The sequence below is a fragment of the Dama dama genome, chromosome 4 (assembly GCF_033118175.1).
Source record: "Dama dama isolate Ldn47 chromosome 4, ASM3311817v1, whole genome shotgun sequence".
Taxonomy (NCBI): Eukaryota; Metazoa; Chordata; class Mammalia; order Artiodactyla; family Cervidae; genus Dama; species Dama dama.
In genome coordinates this window covers 56,604,792-56,622,777 of record NC_083684.1, presented here as the reverse complement: position 1 = coordinate 56,622,777, position 17,986 = coordinate 56,604,792, and the positions used below count along the sequence as shown (strand labels likewise).

The 17,986-nt window shown below is 54.2% G+C and overlaps 1 protein-coding gene across 1 annotated transcript; it reads right to left on the bottom strand.

Moving 5' to 3' along the window:
• Positions 1–2,218: 2,218 nt before the first annotated feature.
• On the bottom strand, positions 2,219–17,509 carry DEDD2 (death effector domain containing 2). Its single transcript, XM_061139425.1, has 5 exons — positions 17,382–17,509; positions 16,405–16,771; positions 14,471–14,593; positions 11,224–11,364; positions 2,219–3,432 (listed from the first exon to the last, which is right to left on the bottom strand). The coding sequence occupies exons 2-5, from the start codon at positions 16,730–16,732 to the stop codon at positions 3,038–3,040; spliced, it is 987 nt and encodes a 328-aa protein (XP_060995408.1). The 5' UTR covers positions 16,733–16,771; positions 17,382–17,509; the 3' UTR covers positions 2,219–3,037.
• Between the last annotated feature and the right edge of the window lie 477 nt (positions 17,510–17,986).

Here is a 17,986-nt window from a genome sequence, read left to right as displayed (position 1 = left end):
TTACCTTTGACTCTGTCTCTTCACATCCCATTCAGGAACTTCCCTAAGGCCTCCTTGAAGAAGGGGCTCTCCCTGAAATGGCCCCTCTCTGTCAGTCTGTTGAACTCCTACTCGTCCTTCAAGAGCCAGCTCCCGGTTCATCTCCTCTGTGAAATCATGGCCCACCTTCCTCTGAGCCCCCACAGGCCCCTATTTCCCTTGGCTGCAGCCTGTCTACGTCCTGCTCCAAAGAATCTTTCTAGAGTTCCGAAGCTCTCTGAACTCCCCGGGTTGTTCTCAGAACCTGAGTCTGACCCACTTCTCAGTCTCAGGACTCTGGGAAACACCAGACGCGGGTTCCAGCAAGCCCAGGCCAGCGCTCGGGGACCTTCTGGAAGCGCGAGACACTGCCTCGAGGTTCCCGCCACCATGGACTCCCGGCATGCACTGCGCCTGCGCAAGCTCCAGAGTCCTCAGGCTCGGGTGGCCTCCAGGTCAGGCTCACTTACTTCCGGTGTGCACGTGCCACAAAGTTCGCACCTCCCTCCCAACGGCTCCCCTGAAAGAAGTGGAGTGGGCGGGGCCTAAATAATGGGGCGGGGCCTGTAAGGATGGCCTAAGGAATGGGTCCGGGCTGAGCTTTAACAACGAACTGAAGTGGGTGTGGGAGTAGAGGTTGGGGCAGGGCCACGGCCTGAATCTTGTCCAGTATGGGGTGGGGCCCACCATTCCTAAATTGGGGGTGGGAAGGGAGACTCCTCGGGGCCTTAGGGAGAGGTGAAATGCCGAAAATTTAGCTCAGGGGAGGCAACGACAAACAGCAGCTCCCACCCAACTACCGCAGGGGCCCCAAATCTTGAAAGGTTGTGAAAACAAAGCCTATTCCCACCCCAGCCAAGAGTCCTCTAGCTGAGGGAAAGGGAAAGCTTGTGGAAGCCCCAACTTGCCTCCCCAACCTGCCTGCATTGGCAAGGAGAGAGCTGTTTTCCATCTCAGTACTTCTCTACTCCTCAGGCAAGTCACTTTCACTCTCTGAACCCATTTCCTGTCAAAAATGGGGGTAAAATCCCTACCTTACACAGAGTGCAAAGTATTAAATAGATCTTATTTAGGTGCCCAGAGAAGATAAACAGAGAGAGCCTGGGATGGACCACGTCTTGACTCCTGGGCAGGATTCAACTCCTGGACTTGCCACTGTATCCCTGCCTATCAACACAGGTCAGGGGTCCAGGACAGGTTCCCAGGTGCAGGTTTTCAGTTCAGTCCAGTCTCTCAGTCATGTCCCAACTCTTTCCCACCCGTGGACTGCAGCACGCCAGGCTTCCCTGTCCTTCACTCCCAGAGCTTGCTCGAACTCATGTCCATCCAGGTGGTGATGCCATCCAACCATCTCATCCTCTGCCATCCCCTTCTCTTCCTGCCTTCCACCTTTCCCAGCATCAGGGTCTTTCCAGTGAGTCAGTTCTTCGCATCAGGTGGCCAAAGTATTGGAGCTTCAGCTTCAGCATCAGTCCTTCCAATGAATATTCAGGACTGATTTCCTTTAGGATTTGATCTCCCTGCAGTCCAAGGGACTTTCAGATATAGGTAGCGCATCCTTTCCCCCAAGAAAAGCCAGCAGTTTGGAACCCCTGCCCACCCCATCCCCAGCCCCCTTCTCCCCCAAGGAAAACTCTGGATATTGTGTAAGAAACTTGAGTTCCTACTGTCTTAAACAAGGAGTGGGTAAAGAGCAAGAGGCCACAACCTCAGCTGTAGCCATAGGATACCAGAAAGAAATGCTTGGCCTCAGGAGGAGGAACAGAGATCCAGGTTTTAAGATAACTGCCCAGAAGGTGTGAGGGGTGGAGAGCCACTTGGAGATGCTTTCTAGGCAGAGAGCACTGGCTGCTGAGCCCTTTGGTTTCCAAATCCTTGAACTCTGTTGACACTGGGAGATAAGAAGCTGGCCCACCTCACTGAGGGTTAAAAATGCCAGCAATCCCCAGAACATACATGAGCGAAGCGTGTGAGAATAAGGCTGGGAGAGCCTTTGTGATTCCAAGGTAGTATCTCCTCCTTCAATAGATGAGGAAACTGAAGCCAAGAGGAGGGCAAGCCTGGGCCAGCAGCCAGCACATGATGGTCCAGCATCCTGCCCACCCTCCAGCCCAACACCAGGCCAGGAACTCTGGGACTGATACCTGGCCCTGGCTCTCACCAGCTCCTTCCAGCCCATGAAGAAAGAGTACAGCCCTGGTGCCCACCTGTGCCCTGTCCAGGGCAGTTTTATTGGTGCCACTGGTACAAGGCCTTGCCCAATAACCCCAAGCCTTTGCCTCCCCCCTTTCTAAGAAGGAAGCTGGATCCTCGGCCTGGCCTCCTAGGAAACAGCACATTTGGTCTGATGTGGCTGCAACACACATGTGACACTCTGGGCACAGATCTGTGTACAAGTCTGTGTCCAGCTCCAGGGAGCAGGAGAGAGTGGAGGCCAGGTTGGTGGGTGGGAGCTGGGTGGAGCCCCAGCTGGCTGTAGAGATGTGTGGGCAAGGTGAGCAGGCCCCAGGTACACCTCAGCTCCAGTGCCCACTGGTGTGGCTGAAGCTCAGGGCTGAGGGGCCGTATAATCGGAGATCCTGAGAGAGAAGCCCGAAGGCCAAAGTAAGTGGAGCACACCAGGGCAGGCGCCCAGGGGTGGTTTCAGAGAGGGTAGTGTGGATGCACACACACAGCCCAGGGTTGGGAGACAATGTGCAAGGGGCCTTTGGTGAGTGCGGGGCTATGCCTCCCTTCCTTTCAGATCTGCATGCCTGAGCCCCTGGTCTCCTGAAGCTGAAGAAACACACCTAAGGGTGGGGTGGGGGATGGGGGGAGGCTAGGAAGGAAACTCAGCTGGAAGTGGTTTAGGCCTCAGAGCCCACATCCTGTGGGAGGGTCTAGCAAGGGGCCTGGTGTCTGTCGCAGTCCTCGGCACCGCTGGAGTGACAGTCCTCTAGGGGCAGAGATGGTCGACATCCTCCCAGGGAGAAGGTGGCCCAGAGGCGAGGAGGTGGGGTCAGTCCTGCCGCATCCAGGATCAGGAGGCCTCGGGCGAGCGCCGTCCTCCCCCCTCCTCTTCCATCAGCAGCAGGCGGCGCCGGCCAGCCTCGTAGTCGGCCTCGTCCACGCTGACCAGCAGGCGGACGGCCTCCCGGCCCACCGCCTCGCGCAGCGCCTCAGTCAGGAACACGCCCCGCAGGGCCTGCAGCAGGGCACCGCTCAGGTAGTCGCCCCAGAAGGCGTCCAGGTAGGAGAGCTCGGAGAACTTGATGTCGCACACCACGGAGCCCAGGTCCCGGGAGCGCAGCACCGCGGTGGCCTGCCCAAACACATCCAACTGCCGGGCCAGTGCTTGGGGCCGCCGCGAGGCCACGCCCTGCTCCAAGGCTGGCCCGTGCTCACAGTACTCTGCTCTCACCCTCAGCCGGATGTCTGCGGAGAAGGAGGGGCTGGTCAGGGAGGGGCCGACACCCAGCAAGGGGACCGCCACCCACCCTCCCTTCCCCACTGCCCCTCAGCGTGAGTTGCACTGCACCAGCCCCACATCCTTCCTCCTTCCAGTAACCACACCCAAGTACGGCTGACACCCTCACTCGGCTTCTCTCTTGTGGTCTGACTTGTTACCTCCTAACCTGCTGGCCCTGTGCTTCCCCTCACGTGCCCCACTCCAGCCTCACCACCTCCATGCTCCTCCCCGCAACACCTGGCAGCTTCCGCCTGGCCCTGGCCACCCCCGTCCTCCAGCTAGGGACGGTCTCTCCCCAGTGTCTGCAGGACTTACTCTCTCATTTCCTTCAGATTCAAATGCCGCCTTCCCAATGATCCTACTCTGACCATCCAATTTACCATCGTCCCCAGGCCTCTGCACTTCCCAGGCCCCATTCCATTTCTGCTCCATTTCCTCCCCCGGCATTTAGCATCTTCTAACCCACCTCAAGCTTTTATTCACTAGCAAGCTAATCACCTATCTCTCCACAGCATGAGCTCCCTGAAGGGACTTTTGTTTCTTGTTCACTTGAACAGGTAGCCCCGTGGCATGTGGTAGGTATTCAACACCCATTTGTGAAAGAACCAATGCATGAATGAATGGATTGGCTTTTAGGTAACCAGCCGTCCCCCTCTTCTGCTCCGAAACAGTGAGAGTCATGTGGGGCCAACCATATCCTCAGCCCCCCACCCACCAGGAAGGCACCAGGCCCAGGACACTCAAGGCTGAACTGGGCTGGCTCTACTGGAAGCAGGTGCTCTCATTCCACAAAGGCTTCCCAGAAGGTGGGCTCTGAGCCCAGGCCTGCTGGGGGCTGTTCTGCCACCAGGAGCGGGGAGAATGAAACCTACACAAGGCCAGGCACAGACAGGAAAAGACTCCTGAGTTCATCAGGTGTGCGTGGAGCACCTGGATTTTCAGCTCTGATCAATTTCCTTTCTGCTTAAGCCAGTCTGAGGTGTGTCTGTCACTTATAACCCTGTCCACATCTACCCAAATGAGGTGGCAGCTCTCGGCAGGGGGTGGGACATGAGACTTCCAAGGCCATCCCTGTAAATGTGACCTCAGGCTTATCACTTCCACTCAGTTCAATGGGATGACTGAACTCCCACCTGTGAATCTGACTGCTGACTACTGATACTCACAGCATGGGCTGCCCTGAGGACAGCTTACAGACTTCCAGCTTACAGCTGGAAATGACAAGCAGCCCTCATATAAACTCATTTAATCCTCAAACGACCCTGTGAGGCAGGCCCTAGTAGCACCCCAATGTACAGATACGGAAATGAAGGCAGATGAGGAAAAGGGGACAACAGAGGATGAGACGGTGGGATGGCATCACTTACTTCATGGACATGAGTTTGAGCAAACTCCGGGAGACGGTGAAGAACAGGGAAGCCTGGCCTGCTGCAGTTCATGGGGTCTCAAAGAGTCAGACATGACTTAGCGACTGAACAAATGAAAGCAAGGAGAAGTGACCTGTCCAAGGTTCCACGGGCAGGGGATGGCAGTGCGTAACAGCGTGAGGGTCAGAGGGCAGTGACCCTCCCATGCCCCAGACAGCAGCTTCAGGTCAATGGAGCTGATCCCACCCCAAGAGCCTTCAGGCACTAGCTATGTGACCTGGAACGAGTCACCACCTCTCTTGAGCCCAGGGTCTTGCCTAAACCAGGGGAATGTCCCTCCTGGGGAGAGTTCAGATGACTGTCCACCAGTGGGTGCTACAGAATAGCAGCCACCAGCAACTCAGATGCGGGGGCATGTTCACCCTCTTTGACAGATGAGGCCGCTGAAGCTCTGGGAGGGGAGTGTCAGGCCCCTGACTCCTTTCACCTTTCAAAGACTGTGTCAGCCGCAGAGCAGAAAGCAGCAGGCAGGTCCCCGCTTCCCCAGGCAACTTCTCAGCACCACCCACTTCCTCCTCCCACCCCAAACCCCAAACGCTTCCTCTTTCTGCCTCGAGGGGAAGCTCACCCTCTCTGCTCGAGGCCCAGGAAAACCTGCTCAGCCTCGGCCCCCAGGACTTCCCACGACACTCAGGACTGGCTCCCTCCATCCTAGGATCAGACAAGACCTCTGGGCCCACATCCTTAACGCCTCTGAGTGTCTGACCAGGCCCTCAACAGGCGTGAGCTGGGAAGCAGGGGACTGGGGGGAGCAGCACCTGTCCAAGGCCACACGGGGGTGCTCAGCAGCAGAGGCACAGAGCCAGGTGGCGGAGAATGACAGACCTTGAGGCGAGTCCCGGCTCTGCCACTCTCTAGCTGTGGGGCCTTGGGCATGTGACCTCACCTCTCTGAGCCTCAGTTTCCCCATCTGAAAAACATAAACAGACAAACAAGAGGTCCCTGCTGCACGACGGGGTCATGAGGATCAAATTAGGCAACGCATGAAGCATTCGACCCAGAGCCTAGGCACAGAAGGCACCCCAAAAACAGGAACTGTGATTTCGACACTCCCCTCTCTACCCCACGGCCCCTGCCTAGGCCTTGCGCCCTCTCACCTGGGCCCGAGCCAACGTCCTCCCTCGTCTCCTCCTTCAATCCCAGCTCCATCCTCCCACACCCTGCCCTCAGTCACAAGGGAAGTGCTCCCAGCACAAGCCTTACTCACAGAATGACCTGGCCATCTCCTCTGCCCAGAATGCCCCTCAGCCACCAAGGCCTGGCTCACCTGCACCGGGGCCTACGGCCGCCCAGCTAGTATTTCTCCTCAGCACAGCCGGCTACTAGACCTGGGGTGGAGCCTGTCTACTCACACAGCCCACCGGGCATGGTGGGGGTGGAAGGAGGACTGGACCAGGGGGACCCGCACATCCCATCCATTCTTCCGTTTGACAGATATTTACTAAGTGCCAGAAGCACTGGGGAGACACAAGTGGGACTGGAAGACCTGTGAGCCGCAACCAAGGAGCACTCTGTGTGAGTCACACCCTGTGTGCTGGGCTGTGATCCGTCACGTCTGACTCTTCACGACCCCATTAACTGTAGCCTGCCAGCCTTCTCGGTCCATGAAATTTTCCAGGCAAGAATACTGCAGCAGATTGCCATTTCTACTCCAGGGGATTTTCCTAACCCAGGGATCGAACCTGCATCTCTTGCGTCTCCTGCACTGCCTGGTGGATTCTTTACCATTGCAACACCTGGGAAGCCTACAGCACACAGGTAACACTTAGTACTTACTGCACCAAGTACTCATTCACACTTGTTGACCCTTTTGATGATGCCTGAAACCTTATAAGGCTGTGCTGCTGTCCCCTTTTTGTAGATGAGGAAACTAAGGCAGAAAGGGTGAGTCACCTGCCCCAGGCCACACAGGCAGGAAATGGCAGAGCTGGAATTCCAACCTAGACGCTTACCTCCAGAGCCCAAGCTCTCAACAATCCCTAAACTGTGTGCTGCCTCTCACACAACCATACTCAGAAGTCTATAATTAAAAGACATTCCAAGGGTCAGGAGAGAAAATTATAGAGCGCGAGTTGTAATTTAGATCAAAATTATCAGAGACAACCTCTCCAGGAAATGACATTGGAGGTGCAACGTGAAGGAGGACAAGGAGGTCGAGGCAAGCAAGCGGTGAAGAGAGAACAGCGACTCTCCCAGAAGAGAGATCAGTGTTTGTCAAAGCCCAGAGGCAGAGCATGAACTCAGGGCACTCACAGGCCGGGGGCCAGCATGGCCAGGTCATACTGGAGAAGGGCACAAGGGGACACCTAGAGGGGCCGGACTGACCGCGCCCTGGCAGGCCGGGGAAGCGCTAAGTCTGGGGTCTTCTGAGCTGACTGCATGTCTCCGCACCTCGGTGGCCTCCTCCATAAAACCGCCTCACCCAGCATCTGTTCTCATGGGGCCACTGTGAGGATGACAAGGCTGGATGCAGGTAAAGGGCAGACTGAGGTCAGTGCCTGGCAGGTAATGAGTCCTCTGCAAGCAGCAGGAAGGAAGTGGCCTCAGGACACCAAGCAGCAGAGGGGTCAGGAACAGAGCCAGGGAGCACTTGGGGAAGGCGGGAGGCAGCTGAATAGCCAGGAACACCAAGTTTCCACTGGTAGGAAATGCTGCCTGCCCGCAGGGTGGAGGCCGGTGCCAGGTTTTCTTGGAGAAGAGAGCTGCTCCTGCCTCCTGCACTCAGGTGGGCGCCAGTACCCCCTTGGCTCCCCTACCCCACACCTCATCAGTCTCTCTCCCGGGGCAGGATGGGCCCCAGAGGGGAATCAGGGAAGGTCTGAGGGACACAGGCCCCAGAGAGCAGGTAAGCCACCACGCACGCCACACCCTGTGCCGCATGTGGCTGGAGGCCAGGGACGACTCTCACTCAGGTCTCCCCTCTGGGAGCTACTAACAGGAAAGGCTGGGGAGCAACAGGATGGGTGCCCAGTGAAGAGCAGCTGCCAGCCAGGACTAAGGGACAGACTCTGCTCCCCAAATGCCAGCACCTCCTCTGGACAACAGCTCACCCTGCCTCGGCTCCAGGTTCTTCCCCAAGGCATAGGCAGAAGTCCTTCAACTTGTCCTGGACTAATGGACAGGGAGGGACAGTGAGTACACTCGGCCAACAAGGCAGAAACAACCTCTGCCTGCTTCCTGAAGGAAGAGCGCACCACACCTAGAAAGTGCGCTTGAAAAAAAAAAAAGAGACTTCCATGGCAGCCCAACGGTTAGGACTCCACGCGTTCGCTGCTGAGGGCGGGGGGTTTGATCCCTGGTCAGGGAACTAAGATCCTGCAAGCCACACAGCACAGTCAAAATTTTTTTAAAAAAAACATCAAACCAGAATCTGATCAGGCCTCTCCAAGCCCAACTATCAGTTTTTAGGAAAAACAGACAACAGAGGAACATGGTCAGTCAACCCTATTGCAGAATGTAATTGGCAAAATCCAGTCTTTGGGAAACACAACCACACAACTCCCTTCAACATATACAATGCAAGGCGGGTGGGGGAGAAACAAGACGGGGGTTGGGGGAGTGGACCCGATAAGATTAGAAGAGACTCAAGAGCACCAATATTTAGACAAATTAGACATTTAGGCACCGAGAAGACATTTGAGAGTAAGTTGTTACTGGCTTTTTCTGAGGTTTTTTTTTTTTTTTTTTTTTGGCAGGGGGAAGGTGGGGGGCAGGTGCTGAGCTGCACAGGTTGCAGAATCTTAAGTTTCCTGACCAGGGATTGAACCTGGGCCACTGCAGAGAAAGCACCAAGTCTGAGTCCTAACCACTGGACCACCAAGGAACTCAATTCTTATCTTCTCGAGATACACACTGAAAAATCTACCCATGAAACAACAGGACACCTGAAACTGACTCCAAAACAACATGGCTAATGAAATCACAACCTGAGAGTGGCAGGGGTTGGGTGCTGGGGAGCCGAGGGTCGAGGTTCTCAATGCTAGTCTGTCTGCCTCCGTTTCTTATCCAGAAACAGATGGGGGGAGGAGCAAACAGTTGGGGGTGGGGGGTGGGAGGGAAGCAAAGCTCAGCCTGTCATTCAAGCCCTCCAATTGCTTCCCATCATTTAAAAGACGCAAAGCCCTGGCCTGAGGCTCACGGGCTCTGCAGGACAGGACCCTGGTCACTCTCCTGCCCTGGCCTCTCTCCTGCCCTGGCCTCCTGACCACCCCTGCACAGCCCCCTGCTCCAGGCTCGCCAGCTTCCACTCCACCGACATGTCCCCACTCGGGTCTCTGCTCCCGCTGTCCCCTCAGCCTGAAACACCCTTCCTCAGCCATCCACATCCTCCTACCTCTCTCCCTGTCTTCTGAGAGGTATTCCTAGACCACCCTACCCTGAAAATCCGCCTAGAACTGCATTTTCCATCATTCTCTGCGCCCTGCCCCTGCTGGTTTCTCTCCACAGCTGGTATCGTCAGTCTCTCTCTTCCTTCTCTTAGCTTTCTCCTCCCACCAGAATACAAGCCCCATGAGGGCAGGGCCTCCCGTCCCGTCTGTGGGATGTGAGCACACAGTCAATGCTCTATAAACACGTGTGGGACAACCAAATGGACAAACCCAAGCTTTTGCCCAGCCCGCCCACTCCACACGATGGCGGATGACATCTCTACCTCAGGGGCCGTCTTGAGGACTCAAGGTCCAGGAGCAGCACACTCAGCACAGAGCACAGTGGATGCCTGAGAGGGATGAGGAAACTCAGAGGTCCCGTGTCTGAGTCCAGGATCCCCCAGGGCCCATTCCTCACACTCTGGGGCCCTCAGGAGTTCAGTTTGGTTCTATCCCTCAGCGGAGCGCAGTTGACTGGGGGGGGTCCAACCCCATGGGTAGCACAGGTGAGGAGGGGCCCCCCTTCCTCAGGTCTGGAGGAGCCTCCTTCCAACCCCAGGACTAAGCCATCTCCATTTTCAGGGGAGAAAACCTGGGCCCCACAGGGGAGAGCCTCACGCCAGCCCCACCCAGCCTGGTGAGTCAGCAGTCAGACCTGCTCACTCATCCCCACATCAGGAACCGGCCACACCCAGGCTAACCACCTCCCCACCCTCAGCTGAGACGCTGAAGCCTCCACCAGCAGGACCCCTCCCTGGCCTCAGCTTGGCCTGCTCCCCCGGGAGGCAGAGGCTCTCCGGGCCCCCAGCCAGGAGCGGCCCTAATACCACCTGACTAGGTAAGAGTCACACCAAGCAGCCACCCCCTCGAGTGGGGGCTGTCTGCGGTCACGGCTGGTACTACTGGTCTGCTCCTCCCGACAGCACCCAGGACAGGTATCTGTAGCCTCAGCTATGGGGCAGCTTTGGTGCCCAGGGCCTGGGGGGCCGAAATGGGCACTGGGAAGAGGCAGAGCATGCGCTCTGAGGGGTGGAGGCTCTGTAGGTGAGGAGGAAGGTCCCCCAGGAGGCTGAGGTCTCCTGGGGAATGCAGAGCTGCTGCCACTCCCCCTCAATCTTCCTGCCTGTGATCCCACCCCCACCCAGTCCAGCCTGAGCCTCTCACTAGCTGATACCCTCTGTGACCAAGCCTTGTCCCACTCAGAGGAAGGGGTACCAGAGCGGCGTGTGGGAGTGTGAGAGAGTGAGTTCCCCCTTTGCGACCAGTGAGAACTTTCCAACAGGAAGGTCTTCATGAGTCTGCACAGCAGAGGCCCTACCCCAGCCAACCCAACCCGTCTGCAGGTCGTCAGCCCTGTGGTTTATTTCCGTAGGTTCCCCTACTTCTCGCCTCTCCCACGCCACTACCCCAGGCCAGACCCCAGCCCCATCCGTGTCAGACCTGAAGCCCCTCCACTCAGGTGCCTGCTTCCACTCTGTTGCATTTACTTTCCGTGCACCTGACAGAGCATGTGCTACCTGTCCAGCACTGTTCTAAACACTGTGCAAAGTGTAACTCATTTACTGACTGATTTTCTAGATGGAATCAGAGTTCACTTCACTGCCATGCTAAAGGAAAAAATCCCTTGGAAAAACTTGACCTCTAGTATAAAGTCTAACTCCCATCTGCTCTGAGGCCTGCCAGGCCCAACCTCTCAGGCTCTGCCTGGCTCTTCCAAAAAAAAATGAAAATGAAGGTAAGGGGTTGTCAGGAAAGGCCTCCTGGAGAAGGCTCCACACAACATAATCCTTCGACTATGGGTGGGAGGTAGACCACCAAGACAGCTACAGAAAGGGCAAGAATTTTGCTGTGCTGAACAGGTACCCGAGCTGCCGCCCGCCCCCGGGTGTCAGACGGGGGGCTGCTTCACCCCCTCCAGCTCTACACTGCACATGCGCGCCCCGAGGCACATACAGACACCTACCACAGGTCACTTTGCCTTCTGAGGTGGGCCGGGCTGGCTCCTGCTGCTGCTGGGGGGCGGTGGTACCCCCCCTCCGCCGCCGTCTGGCACCACCACTGGGACGGCCTCGACTCCGCCGCTGCCGCTTCGTTGGGGGAGAACCTGAGGAGAGAAAGATGAGGTAGGCTGAGGGCCAGATGACAGGTGGAGCACCAAGATGGGAGCCCAAGGAAACACTCAACTCTGGACTCTGGGCTGGGAGACCCTGGGTGAGCCCCTCTGCTTCCTGGGCCAGAAGATGGAGAGTACGGACAAGTGAGCATCATGTAGGACAGGTGAGCACACCCCACCTGGCAGTTCAACCCTCAGGTGTGACTCTAGAGAAACTCGGACTACTCACACCAGGAAACAGGCAGGACAACAGCTGCAGGAGCCTGGAGCTTTGTTTATAGGTTATAACCATGTAAACCTGAAAACAATGTAAATGTCTGACAAAAAGTGCATACAGTAGTTTCCAAATAGATTGCTTAGTGAAAGAAAGCAAGTATCTACAGTTTGCTACATTCTGTATAAAAAAGGAGAGGAAATAAGAATGTATACATTATTTGCTATTTCTGCAAGATGAAATACCATAAGGCTATACAGGAAATGAAATTGATTATCTACTGGGAGGGAAAGAGACAACAAAAGAAATGATACTTCTAAGAACATCTTTTCTGCATACTTTAGATTTGACTTTGGAATCATGTAACTGTTTTATGACATACTCAAAAAATTAAGGAGGCAAAATAAAGCATAAAATTAAACAGAAACAAATCAATCTATACATATATAGAATAGGTAACACACAGCAGGAGAAAAGGATTTTAAGTAACTAGGAGGAATATTCTGACCATGAACTCTTAGTAGGATACACTCTGAAAGCAATTAAAAATCACACACACACACACACATAAATCACACGCAAAAAAATCTTGTTTCATTCAATTGACATGGTTAGCACTTTGTAAGTTTGAAATTGTTTTATTATTGTTGTAAAATAAAGCAAATAAGTCCATGTCTTAATGTTACCAAAACCAAGATTTTCAGCGTAAGATAAAAACGTCCTTGTAAGGACTTCCCTGGCAGTCCGGTGGTTAGGACTCTGTGATTTCACTGCCAATGATGCAGGTTCAATTCCTAGTCAGGGAACTAAAATCCCCACAAGCCCTGTGCAGTGCAGTCAGTCAGGAAAACAAAACAAAATAAAAAAGGTCCTTGTAATGTTAATTTTGAACTGAAAATACTAACGTGAATTTTTATTTAAAGGCACAGTTTCTAGTTTGGTTCATTGTTAAGAGCCTAGAAACAATGCGCCTACTCAGCCCCTGAATCTTGGAATCTAAATACCACTGCCTCTAAGAGAAGCCAGGCTTCTGCAAACAGTTGATTCCAGGGCTGGGGAAGGAAAATTCGAGGGAACCCAGGACATCCTGCAGTCCTACCTACAAAGCAAGAAGCACTCAAAGAATCAGGCAGACACATCAAAAAGACACAGGAGCTAGCCAATTTGAACAGCAGCAAGAATAACTGATTCTAACATATTAAACACACAAGAATACATGAATCCATGGTGACACTCCTCACTTAAAAAAGAGAGGGAGGAATGGATGGAAGCAAAGAGAAAAGTAAAACTTCTCTTGAGAAAATGCCAGGTAACAGACACAAGGGAGAATCCGAAAATCATCACTGTGAGAACACCAGGATAACAACTGGTTCAGGCAAAGATTTCCAGTGGCTGCTAAACCCATTGGGGATGCTGCTGGGGAACAGGACGGGTGAAAATGTCATCCCACAGACTATCTACTAACCACGAAGGGAAAAACACCTCTGTACAAAGGGCAAATACAGCAGATAAACAGGTGAACAAACTTGCTCGCTCACAACAGGAAAATCAGGCCTCCTCATGTGCTCCAATGTGAAGCTGACAGCATCAACCAAGGAAAATCCTGGCCAAATCCACATAACCTGAATCTAACAAACTCTCTAAACATCATTCCCAAAATACAGAGGACAGAAGGATAAGTTAAAAGATACTCTCAGGAAATCATCAGACACATCCAGAAACAATCAGGACACTAAAAAACAAGCGGTCTGGTCAATGTCATGGGGAACTAAAGAAATCGGTACACTGTGACGGGGGTGGGGGGGTTCTATAGTAGAGATTAAGGTGACTAATAACTGAGTGCACAGCAACACATCTATGACTGGATCCTGAAAGTCCAGACAGTATTGAGAAGATCTGAAACACGATCACTAGGATACCAGAGGATTAGTGCTCATGCCCTTTCTCAGGTATGATAATGGTCCTGAAGTGGTATCAGACAATCTCCAGATTCTCAGGAGATGCCTGCTAATTTAGGGGTAAAGTGTCCTGATGCCTATAATTTACTTTCAAAGAGTTCAATAAAAAACCCAGTTACATACACACACACACATAAAACAAAACTGGCAAAACGTTAAAATTACTGAATCGAGGTGAAAGATATGAACAAGTTCACTGTACTAATCTTTCAACTTCTCTGTATGTTTGAAATTACATTTGAATGATTAAAAACTCAGGAGAGAGGAGGAGAATACATAAATTCACTGCCACGGCAATGTAACAAAACCAGTTAGAAACCCAATGTGAATAAATCTCAGAAACACATCCAATAAAGACAGCCATGTGAAGGATAACACCTACAATGTGATGCCATTTAAATGACATAAAACCACAAAAAACAACTGCACAGGGTGCTTCTGGACCCAGGCTTTGGCAGCAATAAACACACAAACACAAAGCAAAAATGAGACTGAATTGGGACTTCCCTGGTGGCCCACTGGCTAACAATCCATCTGACAATGTAGGGGACAGTGCTTCGATCCCTGATCTGGGACGATCCCACAGGCCTTGAGGCAACTAAGCCCATGCACCACAACTATTGAGACTGTGCTCTAGAGCCCGTGAGCTGCACCCACTGAAGCCCATGCGCCCTGGAGTCCATGCTCTGCAACAAGAGAAGCCACCGCAATGAGAAGCCTACACACCCCGATTAGAGAGTAGTCCGCACTCGCCACAACTAGAGAAGGCCCGAGTGCAGCAATGAGGACCAAGCACAACCAAAAATAAAATAAATATATACATTTAAAAGACAGACAGACAAAATCACCCCTCAGGCTCCCTTCCTGATGGGTCAGGATGAGGTAGGTTCATGAGAGTTCAGAAGGGCCAGAGAGGGACACTCACCTGTCTCCCACTGACCCTGCTCAGCATTCGACGAACTGCTTGACTGGCGGCGGCGCCGGCAGCTGCCCTCCATCCTCCTCGAAGAAGAGTTGGACGAGCCATAGCTGTAGCGCTCTGGAGACACTGGGGATGGGGCAGGGGATGGAAAAAAGGATTCGAAACCTCCAGCCTCTCCCAGGCCCAGCCTCCAATCCTCACCCCTCCCCCCCAAAGATGAAAGCCTGCCCCACAGGGTGCCTGAGATCCCCAGAGGTCAAAGCCCAGACAGCCACTTCTCAAACACCTCCAGCCCAGTAACTGCCTCCCAGGAGAGAAGACTCATCACCTTCTGGGGCCACCCAATCCACGTCTACAGCAGCACCAACTGTCAGAGCTATTCTGTAAGCTGAGTTACGGTCAGGATTCAGGCAATACTGCCTACGCACTCCCCACCCGCAACCACCCTGGGTCTCCCTGAGGCCCCAAGGAGTAGGCAGGCCCCTGCAAGCTCCCCAAATCCTCTCTTCCAGAGCCTGACCTCCAGACACATTTTTCCCAAAATGCTGTCAGTTCTGCCTTAAGGATATCCTTCTCCTGGTTATCCAAACCCCATGGGCTTACCCTGGACAGGGAAGCTCACAAACGCCCTCCCCAAACTAGCCACAGCACCTCTAGTAACCCAGCCAAGGGCTCAACAGCTCACAGCCTCAGCACACAAGGGGCTCCTCACCTGCTCGGGACTGCTCTAGGAGTCTTTCCAAGGGTTAAGGGCATTAACTCTAGAGATAAACTAGCAGGATTTGAATCCTAGCTCCCACTTTCTAGCTATGTTATCTGCAAGCTCCTGTGTGACACCGCTTCTCACCTACTCTCTGCCCTTACTTCAATCTCTGCTCCTGACACATTGGCCTCTGATAGTGCCAAACTCAGTCCTACCTAAGGACTAGACAGTCTGTTTTTCCCTATTTCTGGAATGTTTTCCTCTTGAGATCTAGACACTCGGGCAGTACAGCAGCCTCAGTTCAAATGTCACCTTCTCAGAAAGGACTTAACTGGTTATAAAAACTTAAGGGGGCCGCCTTTCACTCTTAAACACTCCACACTTCCTACTCTCTCTGCTTCACTACTCTGTTTCAGTCTTTTCATAACCACATCTAAAAGTAAATCATTCAAATAAAATCATCTTCATATACTAAAATAACAGTAATAATAAGTCATTCATTGTCTCATAGTCTGATATCATTTAGTCACTGGTCACGTCCAACTCTTGTGCGACCCTGTGGATTGTGGCCCTTCAGGCTTCTCTGTCCATGGGATTCCCCAGGCAAGAATACTAAAGTGGGTTGCCATTTCCTTCTTCAGGGGATATTCCTGAGCCAGGAATATCGAACCTATGTCTCCTGCATTGGCAGGTGGATTCTTTACCACTGAGCCACCAGGGAAGCCCTCTATAGTCTGATACCCCCACTAAATGAAAGTCTCAGGGAACAAACACTTTGTCAGTCTCATCAAGCTGTACCTCCTGTTCCCTATTTCCCAGGAACACACAGGATTCAACATGTGGGCAAGCTGCTTAACTTCTCTGAACCTACTGTGCTTTCTCTGTACAGTGGGGACAGTGACAGGACTTCCTCTTAGGATTACTGGGGAGGGGAGGTCATAAGGTGGTAGTACACATGAAGTACGACTTACTGCTATGCCCGGCATGAAGTAAGCCCTCCATCAACAGTAGCCACAAACATCACTACTGACGTGGCCAAATTTCACAAGCTCACCCCTCCCAAAGCCATGCCTCCTCCCTCTTGTGTTTCTCATTGATACCCTGGGAGGAGGAAAGACTGCGATGAGACACATACTCTCTGATACGGCTCTCTTCATATCAGGCACCAGGGAAGCCCAGCGAAGGCAAAGCCCTCTCCCCAGCGGAAGTCGCTCGCCCTCCCATTCCACCATACCTGGCCGACGCCGCTTGCGCGCCAGGTGCGGCAGCAAGTCGTGGCGGGACAGTAGGCGCAGGAGTTGCCCCAGCAGCCTCAGGTTGCTCTCGTCGCACTGCCCGCGGCGCTCCAGCTCCAGCAGCAGCTCCAGGCCACTGCGGGCGTGGGCCAGGCCGCCTGGGGCACCGGGGACCTCGTCCAGCAGGAAGGCTAGCAGCTCCAGCTCGCACTCGGTCAGCTGCCCGCCCACCACCTCGAACATACGGTGAAGCGATAGCATCCCGTAGTAGTCCAGACACTCATCCTCCTCCCAGCTCGGGGCCGGGGTCGACCCGGACAGCGCCATACCCGGGGGAACGGGGCAGAACAAGCTCAGAACCAGGGCCTAGAACCCACACAGCGAGCAGGAGGCAGCGGTCAGCGACGCGGGGACCCAGACCTCAACCCCCGCCAGTGCGTGTCCCTAGCCGCGTCCCGCCGGGCAGGACCACCCTCACGTCCCAGCCCTTGGAGCCTCCCCCTTCTGCCACAAGAGAATGGTATCGCCCGAGGTCCCCTAGTAACAGGTCCAGACGCCAGACCCCGCTCATCCTCCTACCACTCGGACTGGCCAAACTCGAGGGCCCCTCCCTAGGTGGTAATGTTCCGAACAAGCCTCCCACCCGAGCAAGTGACTCGGTCGGAACAAGCCTGGGGGCCCAACGTAGGGCACCCCGCCAATCGCCCTTTGTGGGCAATACGGTCCGGACATGTTCCTTGGCTCCATCCAGAGGTACTGTCCGATCGGCCATACAGCTCAACCTAAGTGGTACCGCCCGAAAGTGACCCTCTGTCCCCTACAATGAGACCGATCAAAGCCACCCTTCGCTCCACACAGGTGGCGCTGTCCGAATCCGACCCCCTTGCCCTGGAAGGGCGGTACCTCCCTCTCCCCAGCACCCAGGTGGTCCCGTCTACCCGCCACCAGTCGCTTGTAGGCCTCTCTATAGCCTTACCGAATTCCGGCGTCTCACGACTCCCAGGCGACGGCCGCAGCCACTTGTTTTGGATCTTTCTGGCACCTTCTCTATTATTACGCCTGCGTCACCTCGCTCCTCCTCCTCCGCCCAACTCACGCAGGTGCGACCGCCACGCCCCTTGGGCGCAAGCGCAGAGTGAGCTTCCAAGCCCCTCCCCTGGGCCCGCCCCCAACTATAGTGTCTGGCAGGCCTGTGCTGCGCCTGCGCAGAGCGAGAGTGGCGCCGCATCCGGGCTGGAGCTGGTGGTATCCTTTTGCAGGGTCGCTTCGGTCTATGACTCGAGCCCCAGTGTCCTTGTTGCCCCACATGACGACCTGCTGATACTACTCATGTCATGGACTACAACCGCTCCTAATCACGACCTAGAAGCCCACGTTACCACTGCTTTCACCTGCCCGTGGCAAAGGATCATAATCACGACCGTCCTGGCTCTGGGTAGTGCCAAGACCCCTTATGATCAGGACTTGGACTTCCCTCCATTAGACTGCCCCTTACTTCTACTGGCAACCTATACCCCATCTGTGCCATCTCGTGATCCTGACTGGAATCCCACCTCATCGAACAGAAATTCCCCATCTATA